This window comes from Heterocephalus glaber, unplaced genomic scaffold (assembly GCF_053883595.1).
Source record: "Heterocephalus glaber isolate CG9 unplaced genomic scaffold, H.glaber_assembly_v1.0 deba00000331, whole genome shotgun sequence".
Taxonomy (NCBI): Eukaryota; Metazoa; Chordata; class Mammalia; order Rodentia; family Bathyergidae; genus Heterocephalus; species Heterocephalus glaber.
The window spans coordinates 929,181-950,132 of record NW_028258142.1 but is presented as its reverse complement, the minus strand read 5'-3'; the positions used below and the strand labels follow the sequence as shown (position 1 = coordinate 950,132).

Here is a 20,952-nt window from a genome sequence, read left to right as displayed (position 1 = left end):
AAGCTGGCACCTCAGCAGCCAAGCTGAGAGCAGGCAAAGGGGGATCCTGTTCCTCAGCCCAGGAGCAAGAACATCACAGCCAGGTGCAGGGAGCTGGTACCTTGTTAGCAGATGGCAGGACACACACTGTATCTTCCTTCCCCTGGTGCCAACCTGTTTCATGCTCAACCCCAAAGATCAGGCTGGAATCTGGGTCTAGGGCTGAGGCACCTGGACATAAAGTGCTACTGTTAGAAGGGCACCTCCCTGAATGTCGGTCCCAGGCCCCAGTCCCTGCACCCCTTTTACCTCAGCGTGAAGGGCGCGAGTGCTGGCACTGGCTGCAGTCCCAGGGCAGGCAGGGAGCGCAGAGCCAGCTTGGTTAAGGGCAGCAAGTTGATGTCTCAGAGAGGCCCGTGCCTAGCCTCGTTGGATGTCTGACTGCAGGCTGTGTGGTTAGGAAGGAGTGGGCTGCAGAGACAAGGTGGTGCAGGGTGTCATAAGGCCTCCACATGACCTTCCACCCGCCTGAGGCCCAACCTGGTGCCTCCATCTCAGTCCACTCTTCATCCCCAGAGCTAGGAGCCTGGGCTCACACCGTCACTACAGGACTCACGTTCCCTGTGGGCGGGAGGTACCTCCCAGCGTGTGGGGTGCCTGTGTTGCCTCTGAAAGACCCTGAAGTGTTTGGGGAGATGCAGGAATTAACTCCAGGGCCATGGACATTTTTTTTTTTAAATAGAATATGGTTTGTTTGGTTTTTTGGTGCCAGGGATCGAACTCGGGTCCTTGCACTTGTGCAGCAGGCGGTGAAACCACTGAGCTATATCTGGGCATTTTAAACAGGTCATAAACAACAGAATTTGCAGGGCTCACCACAGTAGGTGCCACCCGCCCTCCTGCTCACCCCACCTGGCCTGGCCTCTGGATCACTGGCCCAGGTCCAGCCCACGCTGGCTGTCACTGTCCCTATGTGACAGGTAAACTATGGCTGCTGGCATTTACTGGACAGCCATGTCTGGGACTGCACCTTTCATGTTGCTCAGGGCAGTTGGGCGAGAGTTTTTACAGAGCTCAGGAGGTGCTTTGTGTGAGAGATGAGCTAGGCCTGGTACCTGGCTGAAAAGTCCTGTGCATCAGAGGGTGTCCCAGCAGGGTATTAATTTAACCTTCCAGCCATAGACTTTTTTAAGATCATGAACTTTGAAAATTACCAGTTTAATTTAGAATTTAATCTTTGTTGTGTGGACCCTGGCCTTTCTCAGGGGCATCCTTTGAGCAGCAGAGACTCGGGTACCCCAGGGTCCTACTCATTTGTCTGGTGCCGTTTTCTGCGACAGCTGTGCCCCTATTGCCGGCAGAGCCTGGACCCAGCTCCGCCTCCCAGGTGCCTCTCAGAGTCTGACTTTGCCCTGTGCTGGCCAATTCTGGATTTACAACTTGCTGGCAACAGGCTGGAACAGTTCTGGTTGGGGGCAGTTCCTGGAACCTGGCCTCCTCCTCCACAGAGCTGTCTGGATGGGGCACATGCTTGGAGCCAGTGCGGTGCCCTGGGCGACAAATTGGCCTGTGAGTGCTGTCTGATTCCAGACAACTGGGGGCTTCCAGAGCTTCTTTGGAGAGACGCAGCCCCTTGTAAAAGTGAAGGACCCACAGCTGATTTCCTGTGTGTGACTTTCTGCTGTCAAGGGAATGACTTACAGTGCTTTTTTTTGGTTCAATAGGAGGATGTCCTCATGGCTCTTGGCAGCCACCTGGTGGGCCCTTCCCTCACGCACAGCAGGTCTGGGACCCACAGAGGAGCCAGCTGTCACCGCCTGTGCCTGTGACTCCATGGGCGTGGGAGAAAACAGATGGGTGTCTGTGAGGGGCATCACGCCTCACAGGGAGATCTATGAGGAAGCCCTGTGTGTACCCAGCACCAGGCATGGGAGCCCTCTCTGTCCTTGTGGTTCCCTCTGCAATGTTAGCCATGCAGGAAGCTGATGCCCCCCGCTGGGGCTGCAGACATAGCTACTGATGTACAGATGGAGAGGTTAATGGACAGCCCCTGATGAGGGGGCTCTTCCAGGTTCCACACCAGTTGAGCCACCAGGAGCCTTTCCCTCAAGCATGCTGGAGCCATATAGAAGTGGGCCTGGTCTTGGGGCTTATACAGCTTGACCTGTGTGGCCAGGTCTGCTCCCTATGGAGGGTATTCCCTTCTCTGTCACCTGGTTGGCTCAGCAGTCAGCCCAAGATTCCAGGTTGCCACTCCAAGAGACGTCCCTATGGCAAATCTTCACAGCTCTCAGAAGGTGACAGGTGGGGTCCTCTTCCGGAAACGCACAGCAGCCTGGGTGCCAAGTGCTGATGCTCCCATATCTCATTCCTCTGCGGTTCACAAATGCTGACTGCACATGGACCTGCTCCTGCTGCCCTTGTGTGACCAGCTGACTGCCCTCAGTGTGGCAAGTTGTCCTGATGTCATTGTGCAGCAAGTGGCAGCTCTGGAAAGGCCCAGCATGACATGAGCCCTTCTTCCAGGCCCCTGGTGGGTAGTACTCTTACGGGAGAAGTGGGAAAAGCCTTCCCCAAAGGACAGCATGTCTGGCCAGTTTGCTGGTGGAGTCCATGTGGCTGACTGAAAAACTCCAGCACTCCCTGGGTACCATGTGAGGTCTGTCCTCCATCTGCTGTTGTCCTTTGGCTCACTGTGCTGGCCACATTTCCCAGGTACCTGTGGAAGGACCATCCTATGGCCAAGGACTGGGGACACCTGGCCTCCAGGTGGAGAACAGGCCCTAGAGGGCTCATGCTGCCTGAGTATGGCTGAGGCCCCAGATCACTGTTGCCCTCGCTGCTTCTTTACCTTCTAAATGTCAACCCTTCCTGCAGTCAAACCACTCCAGCACTTGTACCTACCTATTCCGCACAGAGAGATGTTTAAACAATTAGAATGAATGAAACTGGAGACAGAAGTTAGCATGCAAACACAGCTGCGGTGCCCCTCGGGACTCCCGGCCCTGAAGGCTTCAGTGTCACTTCTGGGCTTTGAGGTTGAGTGTGTGGATCCTTGGTCTAGGGTGCTGTCCTCTCTAGATAGTGTGGCACCTCAGGCAGCCAGTGGACAACCTGTCCCTACACTGGCCTCCACAAAATCACCCGTTAGCAAGGTGGTCCCTCTAGAGCCAAGCTCCAGGCAAATTCTGTCTTCATTGTTCATAGCTGCTGGTGACATAGATATTCCAGGGCTGTAATAGGGAACAGACACACATTCTTGCTGGCAGAAGACCTGGCTAAAGAATTTCTCTCAAAACGTAGATGTGGTTGTATTTATTTACAGAGGAGGGAGCCCTCCTTGTGGTATGTCTTTGTCCTGGGAACAGGGTGCCTGTTTGAAGGGCCACATCCAGCCTTCCAGCTACAATGGAACGGCAGTCTGCCTGCGTGGCTGACACACTGCCCTGGCATGAAGCCGCATCATGGTCTGTCATGAACTGCAGTGTGTATTGCCAGTCGTTTGTGGAATTCATTTGTGGAATAGCTGGACCATCTAGCTGGCTCTTCTGAGTGGCAGAAGAGGCAAGACCAGCAAGAACATGGCAGTACAGGAAGCAAGCAGGGCAGGAACGGGCCCCCTGCGAGGTCTGCCTGGCATCCCTTCCCGGACCGTTCACCATACCCATACTCTTCCCAGCTCTCCGGCGGAAACCAAAGCACAGAAGCCTGTGCAGCTGAGGGAGGAGCCTGGCGCCTGCTCTGGCCACAGCCTGGGACCAGTGCCCAGCCGCAGAGGCTTTTTGGGCACTTTTCCTGGACCATTGGCCTCTGCGTGGTCCAGTGAGCTGGGAGCTCCTGATCCTCTGAAGAGCTGCGGGATCTCCTGGTGGCTGCCTCTGCAGGGTCCCCCATTTAGGAGTGGAAACCAGGAGGGGAAGAGGGAGAGGTGGCGTTCCTGCCAACACAAAAGTGTTCTTCTCCTGTTGTGATTCCCAGCTTCTCTCCTGCAGCAGTTGTTTACCTTCTCAGCTGGATTCTCACTGGCTTCCAAAGCCACCCTGCCACATGCTCAGGTTTACTCCAAGTGCAGAATTTATCAGACAGCGTCAGTAGCCATAGAGCAGTAGTGCCTCCAAGTTAAAATTTTCTCTTTGATTGCTACAAATCCAAGGGCCCTTGGGCCCAGAGCTTCTACTGCAGTTTGCAAATGGATTTTTATAGCACGTTAGAGCTGGGGGAGATTCCAAGGAAAATAGTTCTCTCAGTATTAGAACCAGCTGCAACTCTCTCAGCCGGTGACTCACTCCTTTTTTAATTGGGTGGGAGAACCAGTCAGAGACAGGGACTCAGTCAAGACACTGTTTGTTTTGCGAAGGGTATCCTAGCCACAGCCCGCCAGTCGTACCCATCTGCAACTTGTGTTTACTTAACTTTTTCTTCCCTCTTCACAGTTCCAATTGTAAAAACAGAACCCACCGATGACTATGAGCCTGCCCTGACCTGTGGACCCATGAGCCAGGGGTTAAGTCCTCTCCCAAGGCCGTATTACAGTCCACAGCTCACGATGCCGCCCGACCCCGGCTCCTGCCTTGTGGCCGGCTTCGCCCCATGTCCACAGAGGAGCACCATGATGTCCACGCCTCCCAGCTCGAGTCCAGAGCTCCATGACCTTTCTTCCGCTGCCTACACCAAGGGCATCACCAGCCCGGGCCATGGTCACCTTGGACTTCGGCCGCAGGCTGCAGAGGCCCCCGCTGTTCAGCAAGTGCCAAGGCCCACGCCTGTGCAGCCTGGCTCGCCCAAGCAGCCCCCTCCTGTCCTGCTGCAGCCGCAGGTGAGTCCACATCTGAGCAGTAGCTGTTCCCTTGGTTACCAACAAGCACTCTGTCCCAGCAGCCCCTCTTCTCCACTTCCACCCACCACCCGTGAGCCAACCTGCTTGCAGTCCTCAGCCCACCCTCCCGCCACGGGCCAGCAGCAGCACCAACCACTGAAGGTTCGAAGAAACGAGTCTCCAGCGACCGGGCCACTGTCACTGCCAGAGGTGCGTGAGGACAGTAATCATAACTTGGCCCCTATTCCTGTAACGATCAAGCGAGAACCTGAAGAGTTGGACCAGTTGTACCTGGATGATGGTAAGTACCCACAGATGGACAGATGTGCGCTCCACCTGGCGCCCTACCCGGGAGCTCGAGAAAGAAGGCGGGGTGCGGAGGAGCCATCATCAGGCTGATGTCTGATGTGGGAGACAGTCCCCCAGTGTGGTTGTGGGTGCTGTTGCAGTGCTGTGTTGTGTTTTGCTGGCCTGCAGCAGCAAGCTGAATGGCACTGGTTCTGCTCCAGTTATCTCAGGGGCTCCTACCTGCGGGTTACTTGGGGATCCCAAGTTTGTTCATGAAAGCTGAGCAAAGAACTGCCTGGGTGCTCAGCAAGTAGAAGCGAGCACTCCTGAGCCTTATAGGAGCTTTTTCAGAGAACAGTCTTGAGACAAAGGTCTAGCTAGGATTAATGTTTTACTCTGGGCAGCCATGTGGAAATATTTAAATATTTAATTTAAATGTCAGGCACTCAGGGGATGTAAACAAGGAGCAGGGCACTTCTGTCCAGGCAGGGACCTCCTCCCAGTTCAGCGCACAGGCTTGCTCAGGACAGGAGCACACCAGAATGTGGTATGTTCAGGATGGCTTGCAAAGGCAGCACCTGGGATATCAGTGATCTGGCTAATTGGTGCAGAAGTCTGAGAACTAAGGTCTGCGTGACAGGCAAGACACCTCTTGTTCTTTTGCATGTGTTTGCGTCTGAGAGTCCCTCCTTTTTGGAGATGAATGATAAGAGGCCCCACAGAGTGCCTTGGTGACCACCCTTGTACCGTAAGCACCGTAAGCACCGTAAGGTGATCCTCCCTCTCATTAGGAGTGGGCTCCTTCATGTTGTCTGGGCCTCTTGAGTTGTTTGGGCTCCATCCAAGGCACAGCCCGTTTTCCTGCTGTGCGTTCTTTCCCAGCCCAGGGTGCTCACCGGCACACCTATAGCAGGTGCCCATCTCTTCTCTGCCACCCGGATGTAGGTGGGCCCAGGACAGTACTGGGACTTGCTCAGTCTCCCTTCCCTCGAAGGCTGGAGACTTGTATCCTCCTTTAGCCAGTCTTCCATAAAAGTAGTGGAGCTGAATGCTATTGGCTTTTTCCGCTGCTGTAGCTGTCAACTTCCAGGCAGCCCTTTGCTTCAAGGGAACCTTTGGAAGTGTCAGCCATCTGCTCCTTGGTCTCCTAAAAGCCTGCAGTGCCGAGTGGGCTGGCCTGGGGGTGAGGAGCCCTCTAAACTTCATGGTAACAGGCCCAGCATCAGCCTCAAGTGACCTGGTGGGCAAAACTCGAGCCTCAGGGTTTCAAAAGTTCCTGCTGAATGTTGTCTTGCAAAATTTTAATTCAAAGCTACAAGCTTTTGAGGAGCATGCTTGCAGAATTTGTACTCAAAAAATATTTAACCCAGTGCTTGAACCTAGTGCTCTGGTCTGTGGTGTGCTTGCTGGTCATGTTCCTGTGGCATCAAGTTCTCCTTCAGTCTTCATGTGAGGGGCCCACAACAGCTCACTCATGAGCTCCTCACCTTCCTGGGCCTCTTTGGATCCAGGTTCAAAGGCTATTGCTGCCCTGAGCACCTTCCTGGAGGTTTATTATGGCCACAAGATGTCAAAGGTGTTCCAATTTCTATCTGGCTGTCCACTCCAAATCCATTTTCATCTACCCAGTACACAAAACCGCCCTTAGGCCTCGAGAGGTGGTCAGGCTCACAGTAATAGGCCATACAGTACTGTTTCCTTAGTTCGAGGATTCTGCCCAGGAGCCCCCCTAGTAGTGACTGATGATCTTGCCCTCAGTCTCACCACTTGCATTGCTTCAGGAAGTGCTGTGTGTTCCTTCTGGGGCTTTGTCACCTGGTCAAGGGCAGTACAGCCTTGCAGAGGCAGTTGTACCAGCCAGCCCTGGACTCCCATGTCTGGGCAGTGCCCTGTGCCCCAGAGACAGGAAGCAGATTCAGCTTCGTTTCCCACTGCTCTGGACATCGTGGCTGCCAATGTCAGATGCAGCTTTGTTGTGAGCTGGAATGTGGGCCAGGTGAGATGCACTATGAGATGAGGTTGCTGTGTCCAGTACACTCAGCATGTAGAACATGGTGCTGGCACTGTCCCCACGAGATTGAATGGAGCTGCATGGATGGAAGGAGACATTGGAGCACTATTGTCTGGCATATACTTTGTTCATTTTCACCCTGCTGCCTAAAAGAAGCACAGGCATTGCAAATCTCCCATCACCGAGGTGTAGCGTTGCTGACACATGAAGTCAGTGCCAGAAGTTCTCCTAAGGCAGAGAGGGAGCTGATCATTAATGCAGAGGAACCCGTCCTGAGTATGATGTCTTTTCCTTTCAGTCTCAGTTTACATTTACAACCACCCTAGGGAGGGCACATTGAGAGGGGAAACAACCACAAACATCTAAGCCAGAAAATTAAACTCCATTGATTTCCAGTGGCCTTAGTAAAAGGCAAACAGTCTTTGTCAATTTATATAACAGGAAGAACTGAAAGCTGAGGATGCCAATACACTTTTGGTGGAAGTGAGCATTCTGAACAAAGGGTCCCTGGGTTCCCTGTGATACCCCCACAGCCAGGCAGGCAGACAGGGCTCCATGCTCTTGAACAGCTTTCTTCTGTAGTTTACCAATCTGTGTGGGCACAAGGCATCCTGAGCCTTCACCGGAGTGCAAACTGTTTCCTGCAATTGCAGAGTTGATAGGAACACAGAGGGACAAGCATGTGGCCACCGCAGTCCAAGTGATCGGGTGACTAAGGAAGCCCAGAGACGGACCAGCCCTCCCCAAACAGCAGTTTCCCTAGGTGCTTTCCCTGCCTGTGGCGTCATGGCTGTTAGCCCATTCTGGCCCCTCGTTTAATAATTTCTGCTGGTTCCATCTGCACAGGTTTGCGGGGTAGAGAGGTGCTTTGATTCTAAGGCAGCCAAGCTTGGGAGGAGGTAGGAAGTACATATTGCATATGTGTAGTGGGTTTTTGTTTCCTTTGGGCTTTGATTTTGTTTTCTGGGAATATGGAGTGAAAAGGCAATGGAACATATTATATCCAGTTCTGAGAATCTGGTGCATTTTGGGTACATAAGTTTTCAGTGTTTACATCGGTGTGTGATCCTCGTGGCCAGTTCACACATAGTTCATGCATACAACTTGAGTTTGGTTACGTGTTAGGACTTGTGACGGTGGTATGCTTTCTGGACATCCAGTTACCTCAAGGAATAATTTAAGCCTCAGAATAAAAAATGAAGCTCCCATTGGCCTCCTTAGGAGTCTTTGTTTTTCAGTCATTTCTACTTTCAAGTTTTGTTGCAAAAATTTTGGCCCTTAAATAAACTTCAGTGATAATTTCTTCTTTGTTCCAACAATATCCGTAAGATTTAAGCTTTCCATTTAGACTTCTTGAGCATGGCAGAACCACAAGGTACTTTTAAAAAATATTAATATTATGGACCTCGTGTTACTTTAAATGTAGGTTTCTAAAAACATGCCACACAGCTATATGAGCCATTTTCCCAGTTCTTTCCCGGAATTGGCCATTGTCAAAGTCTGGGTTGCATGATGGTGTTCCTGTTCCGGTTAGGTCCTCTCTGGATTGTGCCTGTGAGCGCGGGCAGATCCCTTATGCACAGGCTCCTCTTCTGCACACATCTGGTGGAAACCATCCTAGATTGCTTGTGAGGGCTGTGGCACATAGTCTGGTGTTTATGCGAAGGGGACTGATGGCAGCAGAAGCACTGCTTTGCTGAACAGAGCACTGTCCTCTCAGCTCATTTTGGCTAAAATGACTGGTCCCGAGGTGTTCGCCTCTCTGCCACTGTGTGCCTTCTGTCACTGTGGCCACCCCATGGCCTCTGCCACAATCAGGCCTTTCAGTTCCCTCACTGGCTCTTAGGGTTTCAGAAGTCTAGATGTCATTAAAACAACAAGCAGGTAGACGAGGGAGCCCGGTCATGTCTGCCCTGTCTGGGCTGTGAGTTTCTCTCCTTTCACTCCCATCCCCACCCCTTTCCTGAGCTTAAGCTGCTCTGAGAGAGAACAAAAAGCTTTCCTCATGGAAACTTTTACTAACCTGGCAAGGTGCCCAGGTCTGAGCCTTCCCCGTGGCTAATGATGATTGCAAGAGCCCATACTGCAACGATCAAACACTCCAAGTTGTAAATATTGTGGACGTAGGCTACTACATGAGGGGTAGAAGAATGAATTCAGCCATGCAAATAACTCATTAGGGTCAGTCCTTTATGCACTGGGAAGTCTGCATGGGGGTCATGAGGCGTGAAACACACACCATAGGTTCCCTGGGGTGGATGGAGACTGCTGTAGGCAAGGTAGACCAGCAGGATGGATAAGCGATGCTGTGAAGATTCCTGAAGGAAGGATCTCTTGACAAGGGTGAGCTTACCAAGCCCTGGGCCTAAAGCTGCCAGTTTGAGGTGCAGAGCCTCCAGTCACTCATTCTGGGGTGAGGAAGGCGAGGAGGGACTTTGGCAAGTTATTTCTAAACTTGTGCTTTCAAGCCACAATGCCTCAAATACATAGACAGTCAGCTTAAATATTTCAATTTTTGTCTAGATGTTTGGTTAGTATCTTTTACATTGAATCCAGTGACAGCCAGTAAGTACCTGAAAGACTTGCTGGGAAAAGCAGAACAGTTTAATGTGTATCTGTTAATGGGTGGAGGCAGTGGTCTGGTGCAGGCTGTCCACTGTGTCCTGAGGTTCAAGCTGCCATGGTAGGACCTTGTCACCATGTGGGCCCTGGAGCAGAGGCAGGCAGGATTCTGCCCCTTTAGTGAAAGCAGACGTGGACAGGTGGGGTGTCTCCACACTGCCCGCTGAGTCAGGCTCTCTATAAATAGGGCATGTGTTTGGCCACCACAGACAGGCATTGATGCTGCTGCAGGCCTTCAGCCCTGCAACTTGCTGGTTTGTGACATGGGTGCCTTCGTCCTTTCCCTCAGGCAGGGAGGGAGAAGAAGGGAAGAGATTGTGTTCTAGTGGGCTGGGGCCTGTGGGAGCTGAGAGATGAGTGAGCTCTGGGCACTTCTTTCAGTCAGTATCTGATAGAGACATTAACGTGGAATGCTTTAAATTATACGGTAATTCTAATCAAAGTAGCATCCTACAGTCCCACTATCTTCCACATACTGGGTAGAGAAATTTGGAGGCATTACCTTCAGCTATTATTAACCATCTGCTCTTTACTCTTTGAAAATGGGATTTAGCTTGTTCCTTTTCTCAGTTTAAAAGTTGTTTGAAATTATTAATTTGAGGAAAAGAGATAGGGGTAGAATTTTTAAAAAGCTAAAGGAGAAAGCTAGAAATGGCCTGTAGCTTGGGAAATTGTACTATTTAGTGCTAAAGAAAATTTATATCCAGCACAACTGGTGTTCAGATATGACTGTGCATTTGTAATTTTTTTGTCACTTCCACTAGGCAAGATCTGAGTAGTAGTGAAGTGTTAATGTGTATTTTGTTATTGCAATGCTATTTTTTTCTTGTGTAGAAACACTGTTTTCTTCCACAAGTAGGATAAAATCGTTACAGAAACATTTAAAATGATACCAGTTTGTACAATAATGTTCTGCTGTCTGTGCAGTTTCTTTTGCTAAGATGCATCCATTCCAAAGTAGGTTTTTATTTTACAATGAGAAGATACTTCTCTAAGATACTTCATATCTGTGAGCTAGCAAAATAGCACATCACTCTGTCATGTGCCAGACCATGAAGCCATAATATTTAAAGCACAATAGCCACATTCAGGGTCCACCAGTTTGGAGCCCATCAGAGTGGGGCTCTTTGGAGTGACTAATATCCAGGACAATGAGGGCTCTGCCACATCTGTGTTTCTGCACAGAACCCCCAAACTTCCCTGATACTGGGCTCTTCTGCCCTGGAACCATGGCTCAGAGATGGTCAAGTGAACTTACTTATACAAAAGTGTGTTCTTGCATGTGAATTCCAGAGGAGCTGTGAATAACTGACTCACAAGATGTCCACCCAGGCATAGAAAAACACGGGCAACTGGAACTATAATTGTCTTCCTATCAATGCGGTTCCCAGTCCAACAGGACACACAATTGCCAACAAACACAAAACCACAATGGCAGTGATGGGGTCAGTGCTGTGGAACTTCCCAGGGTGCCTTTTTTCATCTATTTTCAAATTTAGCTATTGGACGTCAGAGCAATCCCACGGATAGGCAAAACTGCCCGTATTAACCTCACTTTACACGGAAGGAATCTGAGGCTTAGAGAGCAAAGTCGTTTGACTTGTTCAAAGCACAGTCTCAAGTGGCAGACCCAGGACCATGCCTTGCCCACCAGCTCTTGTCAGCGCACTCAGCTTGACTAGAGAGACGAACGAGCAAGACTCCTGCTGTAGGGTCTCCTGCTTTCAAGTTCAGATTGGCCTTGAAAGCCATAGAAGAGCATGGCATGTATGTCCTCCCCAGCAGAGAGTTTCTGCTTAGTCCCTGAGGTCCTCTTTTGTAGCTCAGGAAGGGCTGGATGAGAGGTGGGAGTTCCAAAGTGAGGGACAGAGGACTCTGATCCATCAGTTGTCCACCAAGACAACTGTCAAAACAACCATTTTGAGATCTGGAAATTAACAGAAGGACAGAATAAATTGAAAAGCATTTATTCAAGAAAAACTGGGCCCGGTGAAAAGAGGGAATCTGTAGCATTTTAGCTTGTGACCATGCTCAATCTCACCCAGCCCTATAGAGCATAACTGAGAAGAGCTCACATCTCTACAAATAGTGAAGTGGTTGAGCTCTTTTAAACCCCCATCCTCAAAGTCCAGTTACCACTTTGACTCCTGAAGCTCCCTGGGAAAGCCCCATTCCCGGGCTATGGTCAAAAACAGCAGCTTTTGGTTACAATTGTGATGGAGGGAGCAGCCCAGGCTGTGGTCTCCACTGGGGCAAACAAGAGCCTAGCCAAACTAAATGACCACAGGGGATGATAAAAAGCCCTTCTGGGGACCTAGAAGGCTGCATATATGCAAATGAATGTGTGCTTGCTCAAGGAAAGAGGCCCCCAGCACTAATCTCTGGTTGACCTAAAACCTTGCACAAGCAGAAGTGAAAGCTGAGCAGACTCATCAACAGTCTGAAGTTAGAAGGTGGGGCAAACACAAGTTTTTCTTGATAAAGATGGAAGAGTTAAGGCTCCAGGACTGAGAAAACTATTTGTCAGCAGACTGTCAAACTCTGCTGACCAGATATAGGAAGCCAAACTTAAAATAGAAACAAAAATTTCTTAAAAAAGGAACAGAAAACTTAGTGTCCACACACTACAAGAAATAGAGAATCTACAGAATTAGTCCAGGAAGGTCTGTAATCAAATAAACAACAGGGGAAAACATATTCTAGCATCACCAACAAATCCTATTGGAAGGAAATCTTACTCCAGCATCACTATAGCATGCTATCTATTGTGTTCATTTTTAAACTAAAGTTAGGAGACAAAAAGCTGGGGATTTAGCTCAGCGGTTCTGGTGCCTGCCTTGCAAGCACAAGGTCCTGAGTTCGATCCCTGGTACCAAAAACAAAACAACAAAAAAAAACCCAAACAAAGAAAAGTTAGGAGACATGCAAAGAAACATGAAAATATGTCTCATCCACAGAGAAATAAACCCCACAGCCAATGGAGAATGTGCCTGAGAGGTCTCAAGTGTTGGGCTAAGGTAACAAAGGCAGTAAATCACCTATTATAAATATGTTCAGAGAATTAAAGGAAACTGTATTTTAAAAATTTCAGGAAAGAATGACAAATATGTCTCACTAAATAAATAATGTCAGCAATGACATAGAAAAAAAATTAAAGAGCCAATAGAAGTTTTAGAATTGGAAAGTATAATACTTGCATTGAAAAGTTTATTAGAAGATCTGAACAATAGATTTGAGATGGTAGAGAAAAAGAAATAACAAACTTGAAAAATGAGTAATTATGTAGTCTGAGGATCACCCCCCCCAAAAGGAAGGAAATTAATAGAATCTCAGAACATGGGGCACCATCAAGCATAATGACACACACATAATGAAAGCCCCAGGAAGAGAGGAGACAGAAAAAGGCTAGAAAAATACTTGAAGAAATAATTGCCAAAAAAGCCATAGATTTGATGGAAAATATTCTATGCATCCAAAAAAAGATCAGCCAACTCCAAGTTGGGTAAGTTGAAAGATACTCACATCTAAACACATCAGAATCAAACTCTCAAAAGCCCAAGAAAAATAGACAATCTTGAAAGTAGCAAGGGGCTGAGTAAGATTGACTGATGACTTCTCTTAAAGATCATGAATTCCAGAGGACAATGGAGTGGTATATTTAGAACAGTGCAACAAAGAGATTGTTGACCAGGAATTCTATATCTGGAAAAATTATCCTTCAGAAGTAAAGTTGTTCAGACAAAGATGCTCACAACTTGTTGCATCCTGTCCAACAAGAAATACTAAAGAGAGTCCTTCCAGTTGAGGTAACTCAGATGCACACAAATAAATAAAAAGCACTGGTAAGACTAATTACGTAGGTAAATAAAAAAAGACAGTATGAACATATTTTAAAGTTACTTTCTTCTCCTAACTGGTTTAAAGAAGACTATATAAGATAATAATTATAAGACTGTACTAATGGGCATATGACTTATTAAGGTATCATTTGTATGACAATCATCACCAAAAGGAGAAAGGATAGGAAAGGGAGTTGTATCTGAGCAGAGTTGTTATACAGGATTAGAACTGAACTAGTATGAATGCAAAATGGATTATGTTTAGTAAGATGCATGTAATCTCCAGAGAACCACTGGGGAAATAACTAAAAATATACAGAACCAAAACGAAACAGAAGATGAAAAAGATACTTCAATGATACACTTGAAAAATATTTCTATATGAAACCAAAGAAAGAGATAACGAAAGCCCTCAGGGACAATATAACCAAAAGTTCCAGAAGATGTGGAAAATAAATAGCATCATGGCAAGCATAAATCCTGCCATGTCAATAATTAAATTAAATGTAAATGGACTACTCCAATAAAAAGATAGAGGTTGTCAGGTTGGACTTAACAAAACACAAAAGGATCCACTACTTGTTTTCTGTAAAAGATATCCTTTAGATTTAAAGACATAGATAGGTTGAAAGTAAAAGTGTAGAAAACAACAATGAAAAGAGATCTGAAGTAGCATTACTAATGAATTATTCATTATTCAGCTTTTCATCATAACAAAATGCCTGACACAGGCCCCTCGTGAAGAAGAAGAGGTGTATTTTGCTAGAAAGTTTAGAGGCTGGCACTGGTATTGGTTGCTTCTGGTAAGGGCTCTCTTTCTTGGCCTCACCACGTCATGGCATGTGTGTTGGTGAGCTTACATCACCAAATGGGAAGTGGGAGGAAGACTGGTGCCCTTCTGAAGCACACCCTTGATGACAGTAAGGACCTCCTTACTGTAATGGTTCTACTTCCTAATACCACCATCCTGGAGACCAAGCCTCTGATCACATCAGACCCTTTGGTAACACAATTAAACCAAATCCAAACCACAATAACTAACACAGCAACTAATATCAGGTAAAATAAGCTTTAAGACTAACAGGTATTACTAGACAGAAAGATCGGTGGTAATATTCCCTTTATCATTTCATAATGATAAAAGTGTAAATTGGATAGGAAGATATAACAATTATAAGCATGTTGACACATACAACATAGACCCATAATACATAAAACAAAACAGATAATATTCAAGGGAGAAATAGATAATTCAAAAATAATAGCTAGAGAATTCAACACTTGATCTTAGCCAAAAGGCTGAGAAGCGATAATAGCTAGAGAATTCAATATCTACTCTTAACAAGGCTAGAACTAGATAGAAAATTACCAAGCACATAAAATGCTTGAACAAGACAACCAACCATTTCAACATAGAAGACGTCTATAGAACACTCTACAGAGTAGGGTGCATAATGAACAGTCTCTAGGATAGACTTCCTGCTAAGACATAAAACAAGCCTTCATAAATTAAAAATATTAATCCAATCATAATGGAATTAAACATGGAATCAACAGCAGAAATTAGGGAACTTCACAAGTCATTTGGAAATTAACACATTTCTGTGTAACCTATAGGTTAAATAAGAAAGCAAGAGGAAAATTAAAATATTTTGAATACAAGTGAAACACAGCATACCAAGATTTATGAAAAGGAGTGCTTGGAAGAGACTTTATAGCTTTCTATGTCTTATTAGAAATAAGAAAGATTTCAATCAATAATCTAAGCTTTTCCCTTAAAAATATTGAAAAAGAAGAGAACATAGAACCTAAGGCAAGCAGAAGGAAGAAAATAATAAAGATAATAGCAGAAGGCAATGGAACAGAAAAATAAGAGAAAATCAATGAAAGCAAAAGTTAAATCTTTAAAAGGAAAAAAATGATCAGTCTTTAGTTCGATGGTCGTGAACCTATGGGATGTGTGCCACTGCAGGCACACTGAGCCCTCCCTGTCAGCATGTGAGCCAAGTCGCCCCAGCAGCCAGCCATCAGGTAACAGCTGGTTTTTTTAAATGAAAACTTCAGTATTCAGGTTTAATTGCAGTTTTGGCACTTGGCAATAAATAAGTGGGTTTTGGTTTAGGCACTTGGTCTCTAAAAGTTTCACCATCACTGAACTAGTTTGATCAAGTAAAGTTAGGAATGAAAGAGAGGGAATACCATTGACTCATTAGATATTAGTTGGGTTATAAAGGAATATTGTGAACTATTTGACAGCCTAGATAAAATGGAAAACTGACATAGAAAAATATTAATAGATCAATATCAAGCAAAGAAAATTAATTAATAATGAAAAATCTCCTTTAAAGAAAACCCCAGGCCCAGAGAGCTTCATGGTGAAATCTAGCAAACATTCCAAGGAGAAAAACAATGCCAAAATGCCACAAACTCTTCCAGAAAACAGAGGAAAAAGGACTACTTCTCAACTAATTCTTTGACTATAACCCTAATACCAAAATCAGACATATCACAAAAAAGAAACTATAGAGAAATATCACTTATGAATACAGAAGCAAAATCCACAACTAAATTTTAGCAACCTGAATCCACCAACATGGAAAAACACGGTACACCATCACCAAGTGGGATTTATTTAGGTAACAAGGTTTAACACCTGAAAATCAAGTATTGTAAAGTACCATATTAATAAAATATAGGACAAAAACTACATGATCATCTCAATAGATATAAGAAAAAAGCATTTAACAAAATCCAACACCCATTTGTGATATAAACTCTCAACAAACTTAGCACGGAGGGGTTTCTTAACCTGGTGAGGGAAGGTCAACCACCAGAACCCCTGGTGCACATCACACTCACTGGTGAAAGCTGTAGACCTTCCCTGTGAAATGAAGGCTCCACCTTCACCCCGGCAGTCAATGCCATTCTGAGGTTCTGGCCAGAGTAATGAGGTAAGAAAAAGAAATGGAAGGCATTCTGATGAGAAAGAAGTAAAATAGCCTTTTTTATTTACAGAAAATGTGATGCTATATGTAGAAAATCTTGTCTTCTGGAGAGAGAAAGAGAGAGAAGAAATCCACTATTGAAAGTAATAAGTACCAAGATGTGAGATCAGAGTACAAATTGCCTGTATTTCTATATATAATAAATAATCAAAATGAAATTGCGAAAAAATCACATTTACAATAAAAAGTTAAAAGGATATGATGCTTATGGATAATTTTGACTAAAGAAGTAAAGGACTTACATGCTGAGAGCCACACAACATTGTTGAGGGTAATTTCAGCCTGCGATAAACAGACACTACGTATTCATGGAGCAGACAATGCATGTTAAGGTGAATTTTTCTCTAGGTTATCTGTAGAATCAGTACAGTCTATCAAATCAAAGCAGGATTTTTTCCACTGAGATTGACAAAGTAATACTAAAATCTATGTGGAATTTCAGAGATGCAAAATGGCCCAAACAATTTTGAAATCAAAGAATACAATTGGAGGAGCCACGCTTCCTGATTTCAAAACTTGCAAAGTTGCTCAGAAGAGTGCGGCACTGGTATAAGGTGTGCAGAGCAAGGGGACCCTCGTGTTTAGGGTGCACTGACTTTGACAAAGGTGCCACACATGTAACAGTGTAGTGGGAAACGTTTTTAACAGATGGTGCTGGGACAGTCAGATATCCACATGCAAAAAAGCCCAAAACAAAACACCACCCCCACACACTAGCTCATAATTAACCCTGGACCTTAAATGTAAGAGCTAAAACACTGAAATGATAAAATCTTTTAGGGTATAATATATGAGAAAATCTTCAAGATCTTAAATTAGGCAAAGATTTCTTATATAAGATAGTAAAAACAGTCTATAAAATAAAATCTTGATAAATTGAATCTCATCAAAATTAAAAAATTTTTGTGCTTCAAAAGATACCATTAAGAAAATGAAAAGACACGCAATAGAGTGATGGTGGCAAACCTATGGCACATGTGCCACTGTGGGCTATTTGTGAAAGCTCTAAAAGGGTCACCATCACTGGACTAGAGGAATTCATTTGTGTAACAACTATCTGATGAAGGGCTTCAGTCTAGAATCAACAAAGAACACCTGCCACTCAGTAATAATAAGACAAATGGTAAGATCTGAGCAGACAGTTTTAAAAGAAAGCATACAGAGGGTTGGTAGGTGCAGTCTTGTGGTACCTGATACATTTCCATCAGTATTGACCATGTGTGTATGACAGTGGTTCCACAAGATTATGTCACCTGGTCACACTGTGAGCATTCCGTCTGTGTACTTGTAAGTGCAGTCCATGATTTTGGCACAGGGATGAAATCACCTGTACTGCATTTCTCAGGACACATCCCCTCATCAAGCAGCATGAAAAGACACTTGATATCGGTGGTCATTAGAGGATGCAAAGTGAGATACCAGGGTGACTGTAATAGAAAATTTTGGAGAGGACCTGGAGAAATTGGACATGCTATTGGCGCATGGGTAAGATGGTACCACCACTTTAGCAATTTCTTAAAAGTTCAAATAAGTTTACCATATGACCTATCAGTTTTACTCCTAGGTATCTATCCAAGAGAACTCCACACAGTTCACATACAGTTGTCCTTCACAGCATTCTTTATAATAGTTAAGCATTTGAAATACCTGCACTGTCCAGCAGCTGGTGAGCAGGCAGAGGAAATATGGTACACCCATGTGATGGAACAGGATTGCCCACTGAAAGCATGGGGTCCTCGGTCATGCTGGACCCAGATGGACCTGGAAAGAATCAAGTTGAGTGAAGAAAAGCAGACACAGAAGACCAGTATTCCATGATCATTCATAAACAGTGCTGGGGAGGGGGTGGCAGACAGGGATTAATCCTAAGTGGGCATGAGGCACCTTCTAGGAGTGATGGAAGTGTTCTGAACTAGATTTATATGATGGTTATACAACTTTGAAAATTACCTGAAAAAACAATCACTGACTGTACCCTTGAAACAGGTGAATTACATGAAATGTGAAATATGTCTCTGTAATGTTATACATATAGAGGGCATGTGGAGTGGATCACAGCACAGTGTGTATGTGTGGGTTTTTTCTTACATTTCTAGAAGTGGGCTTTTAGTATTTTGTTTATGAAAAATGGGGACTCTATAAAAAGAGGCAGCAGAGTGTGAGTGTAGTAGCTCACACCTCTAATCCCATTACTCTGGGGCTGAGACAGGAAGATTACAAGTTTGAGCCCAGCCTGGGCAACTTAGTGCAGTACTTATTAAGATCTTGTCTCAAAATTTAAAAACAAAAAATTTAAAGGCCTGGGGATGTAGCTCAGTGTGAAGGCCCTGGGTTGAGTCTCCAGCACCCCCAAAGACACAAAGAGAGAGCCACTTATGTTTGTACTGTGTCATAGTGTAAGACTTGTCCTCCTTCTCAACCACAGCCCAAGGTAGAATCATGGTTTAGAGGAAACAGGCCCTGTTTGGGGTGGGTGTTCTATAAATAGCAAAGCCTGTGGCCAGAGACAGTGGCTTCTGGTATTCCTTGCAGAGCTCTATGACCATGGGGTCTCATCACCGGGGTCTTTTTCTGGTCCTCTCTTTCAGGCATCTCCACTAGTGGGATGGGAGCCAGCCAGTGGAGCAGGGCAACTCGCTCCAATGTGTGGCTCCATGGCCTCGCTCCTGCCTACACGGGCTTGCCTGCCTCTCACTCAGCATATGGACCTTTCTTCCACAGAAGTGACCGTTGAATCTAGTTTTGTGATAAACTCAGGTAGTCTTTTAAAACATTCATGGCTAGAAGAGAAACACAGCTTTAGAGCCCAAAGCTTGAGTAGATCAATGGCCATGCACAACTGTGAACTTCAGAGAGTGTTAGGAAAAATCTAATTATTTTCATAGCATGAGAACCCAATGTTGATGGCAGAATTTCTCCTAGGGAATAATATGTTTGCTTCCCACTCACTGGCCACTTAGCTAAATTACGGATTATCTTTAGGAACACAGACAGCATATGACTTCCTCAGAGCAGGATTCTCAGAGCCCACCACCATCTGCATGACTACGGCCCACGTGCTTCCTGACACAGACATGACATCCCCGTGAGCTTAGAGCAGCTTGGCTGCATGGAGTTTTCAGAATCCCTATACTCTTTTCAGTTTTAACTTTGAAGCAGGGCTCTTTCCTTCATTCAGATTATAGCACAGCAAAGTCCAAAGAAAGGGTACCCTGCATCTGCCTGCCCAGCCCCCACAACCTGACTGACACCCAATAGGTACACAGGACAATAGGCCTGCAGCCAGACCCCGCTGGGGTTATCACTCCCAGTACCCTGCGGCTTTGTTCCCAAGCTCCAGACAGTGGAGGATGCTGTCATCAGAGCACCCTTGAGAAGAGGGGTGTTATCAGCAGGCACGCACTGATTCCCACCCCCTGAGTGAAGCCTTCTCCAGACACAGCCTATCGGGCCTCCCAGCTGCTGCTGTTCTAGATATGGCAGGAAGTCGCCTGGAAACAGCAGGCGCTCACGGCCTCAGTAGCCTAGTATTTCCCAGGCTCTGGCTCCACTCCGAGCAAGTTACAGCAGAGGAGAAAAGTGCAGCCGACGTGTCTGGCGTGCAGATGGGGAGGGCTGAGCAACACTGGGCGGGGATGGAGTTGTTCTCTGCACTGCTGAGCAAATCGTCAGGGCATGAGGAGGCCTCACTTTGCCTCCCACTAACAGTGTGGGCTGGCACAGCCTATGTGGGGCTCCAGCCCTCCTGAGAATCCTTGCCTTCAAAACACTGGATTTTAATGTCCACTTCACTTGTTTGTGCACATAAAGTGGATGAGTTTTGCAGTTAGTTCCCTGGGTCTCCACAAATGACTTTAGCAGGGCTTGGAAGTTCACCCCAGCTAAAGCTCTGAAGATCCAGGGCTGCAGCTAAGACGGAGCAGCTCTGCAAGCAGAGTTGCCACTGAAGGTCAGAGAGGGAGGAGCCCTTCACCCTGCAGACACAGGCCTTGCCAGGGGACACCAGGCAGGCTGCACCCTCCCTCGGGGACAGGGAAGAAGTAAAATATTTTCACCATTAGCAACATAGTTAGCATCTGCAAGTGTTTTAGTTCTAGAAATTACATTTCAGGACATTTCCTTTCAATTACAGTCCCCAGATGAGATTGGTTAGGGAGACAGAGGAACCCCAGTCACGTGGCCCTTCGGCATCTGCCATGAGTGCTGTTTGCTGCCCTTGGCCAAGCTCCCTGCTTTCACAACATCAAACTTAGAATCTCCTGTATATCCCCTCTCCTTTTTTTCCACAGTAGCTGTTGCCAGCAAGCTGTAAACTACCGTATATCACTCTGATTTAAGAACCTAAACTTTAAAACAAATTAAACTCTTGTTGACATTGTAATAAAAAATCAG

At 46.1% G+C, this 20,952-nt stretch overlaps 1 protein-coding gene and 1 long non-coding RNA gene across 7 annotated transcripts in view; one reads left to right on the top strand and one right to left on the bottom strand.

Moving 5' to 3' along the window:
- Nucleotides 1–20,952, top strand: part of Nfatc1 (nuclear factor of activated T cells 1) — a 117,430-nt gene that overhangs the window by 78,153 nt on the left and 18,325 nt on the right. For 2 of the 3 annotated variants that reach the window (XM_004861916.3, XM_004861917.3), the window contains exon 9: nt 4,413–5,096. In XM_004861916.3, coding sequence (XP_004861973.1) covers nt 4,413–5,096 — 684 coding nt within the window. The remainder of the gene's footprint in view (nt 1–4,412; nt 5,097–20,952) is intronic. The other variant, XM_004861918.4, reaches the window with a different exon arrangement.
- The window catches only part of LOC106010824 (uncharacterized), a 53,401-nt gene that overhangs the window by 27,998 nt on the left and 4,451 nt on the right, over nt 1–20,952 (bottom strand). For 3 of the 4 annotated variants that reach the window (XR_015442009.1, XR_015442010.1, XR_015442011.1), the window contains exons 3-5: nt 18,208–18,321; nt 289–450; nt 101–210 (exon numbers count right to left, since the gene is read on the bottom strand). This is a non-coding gene — a long non-coding RNA (uncharacterized LOC106010824). The remainder of the gene's footprint in view (nt 1–100; nt 211–288; nt 451–18,207; nt 18,322–20,952) is intronic. The other variant, XR_015442012.1, reaches the window with a different exon arrangement.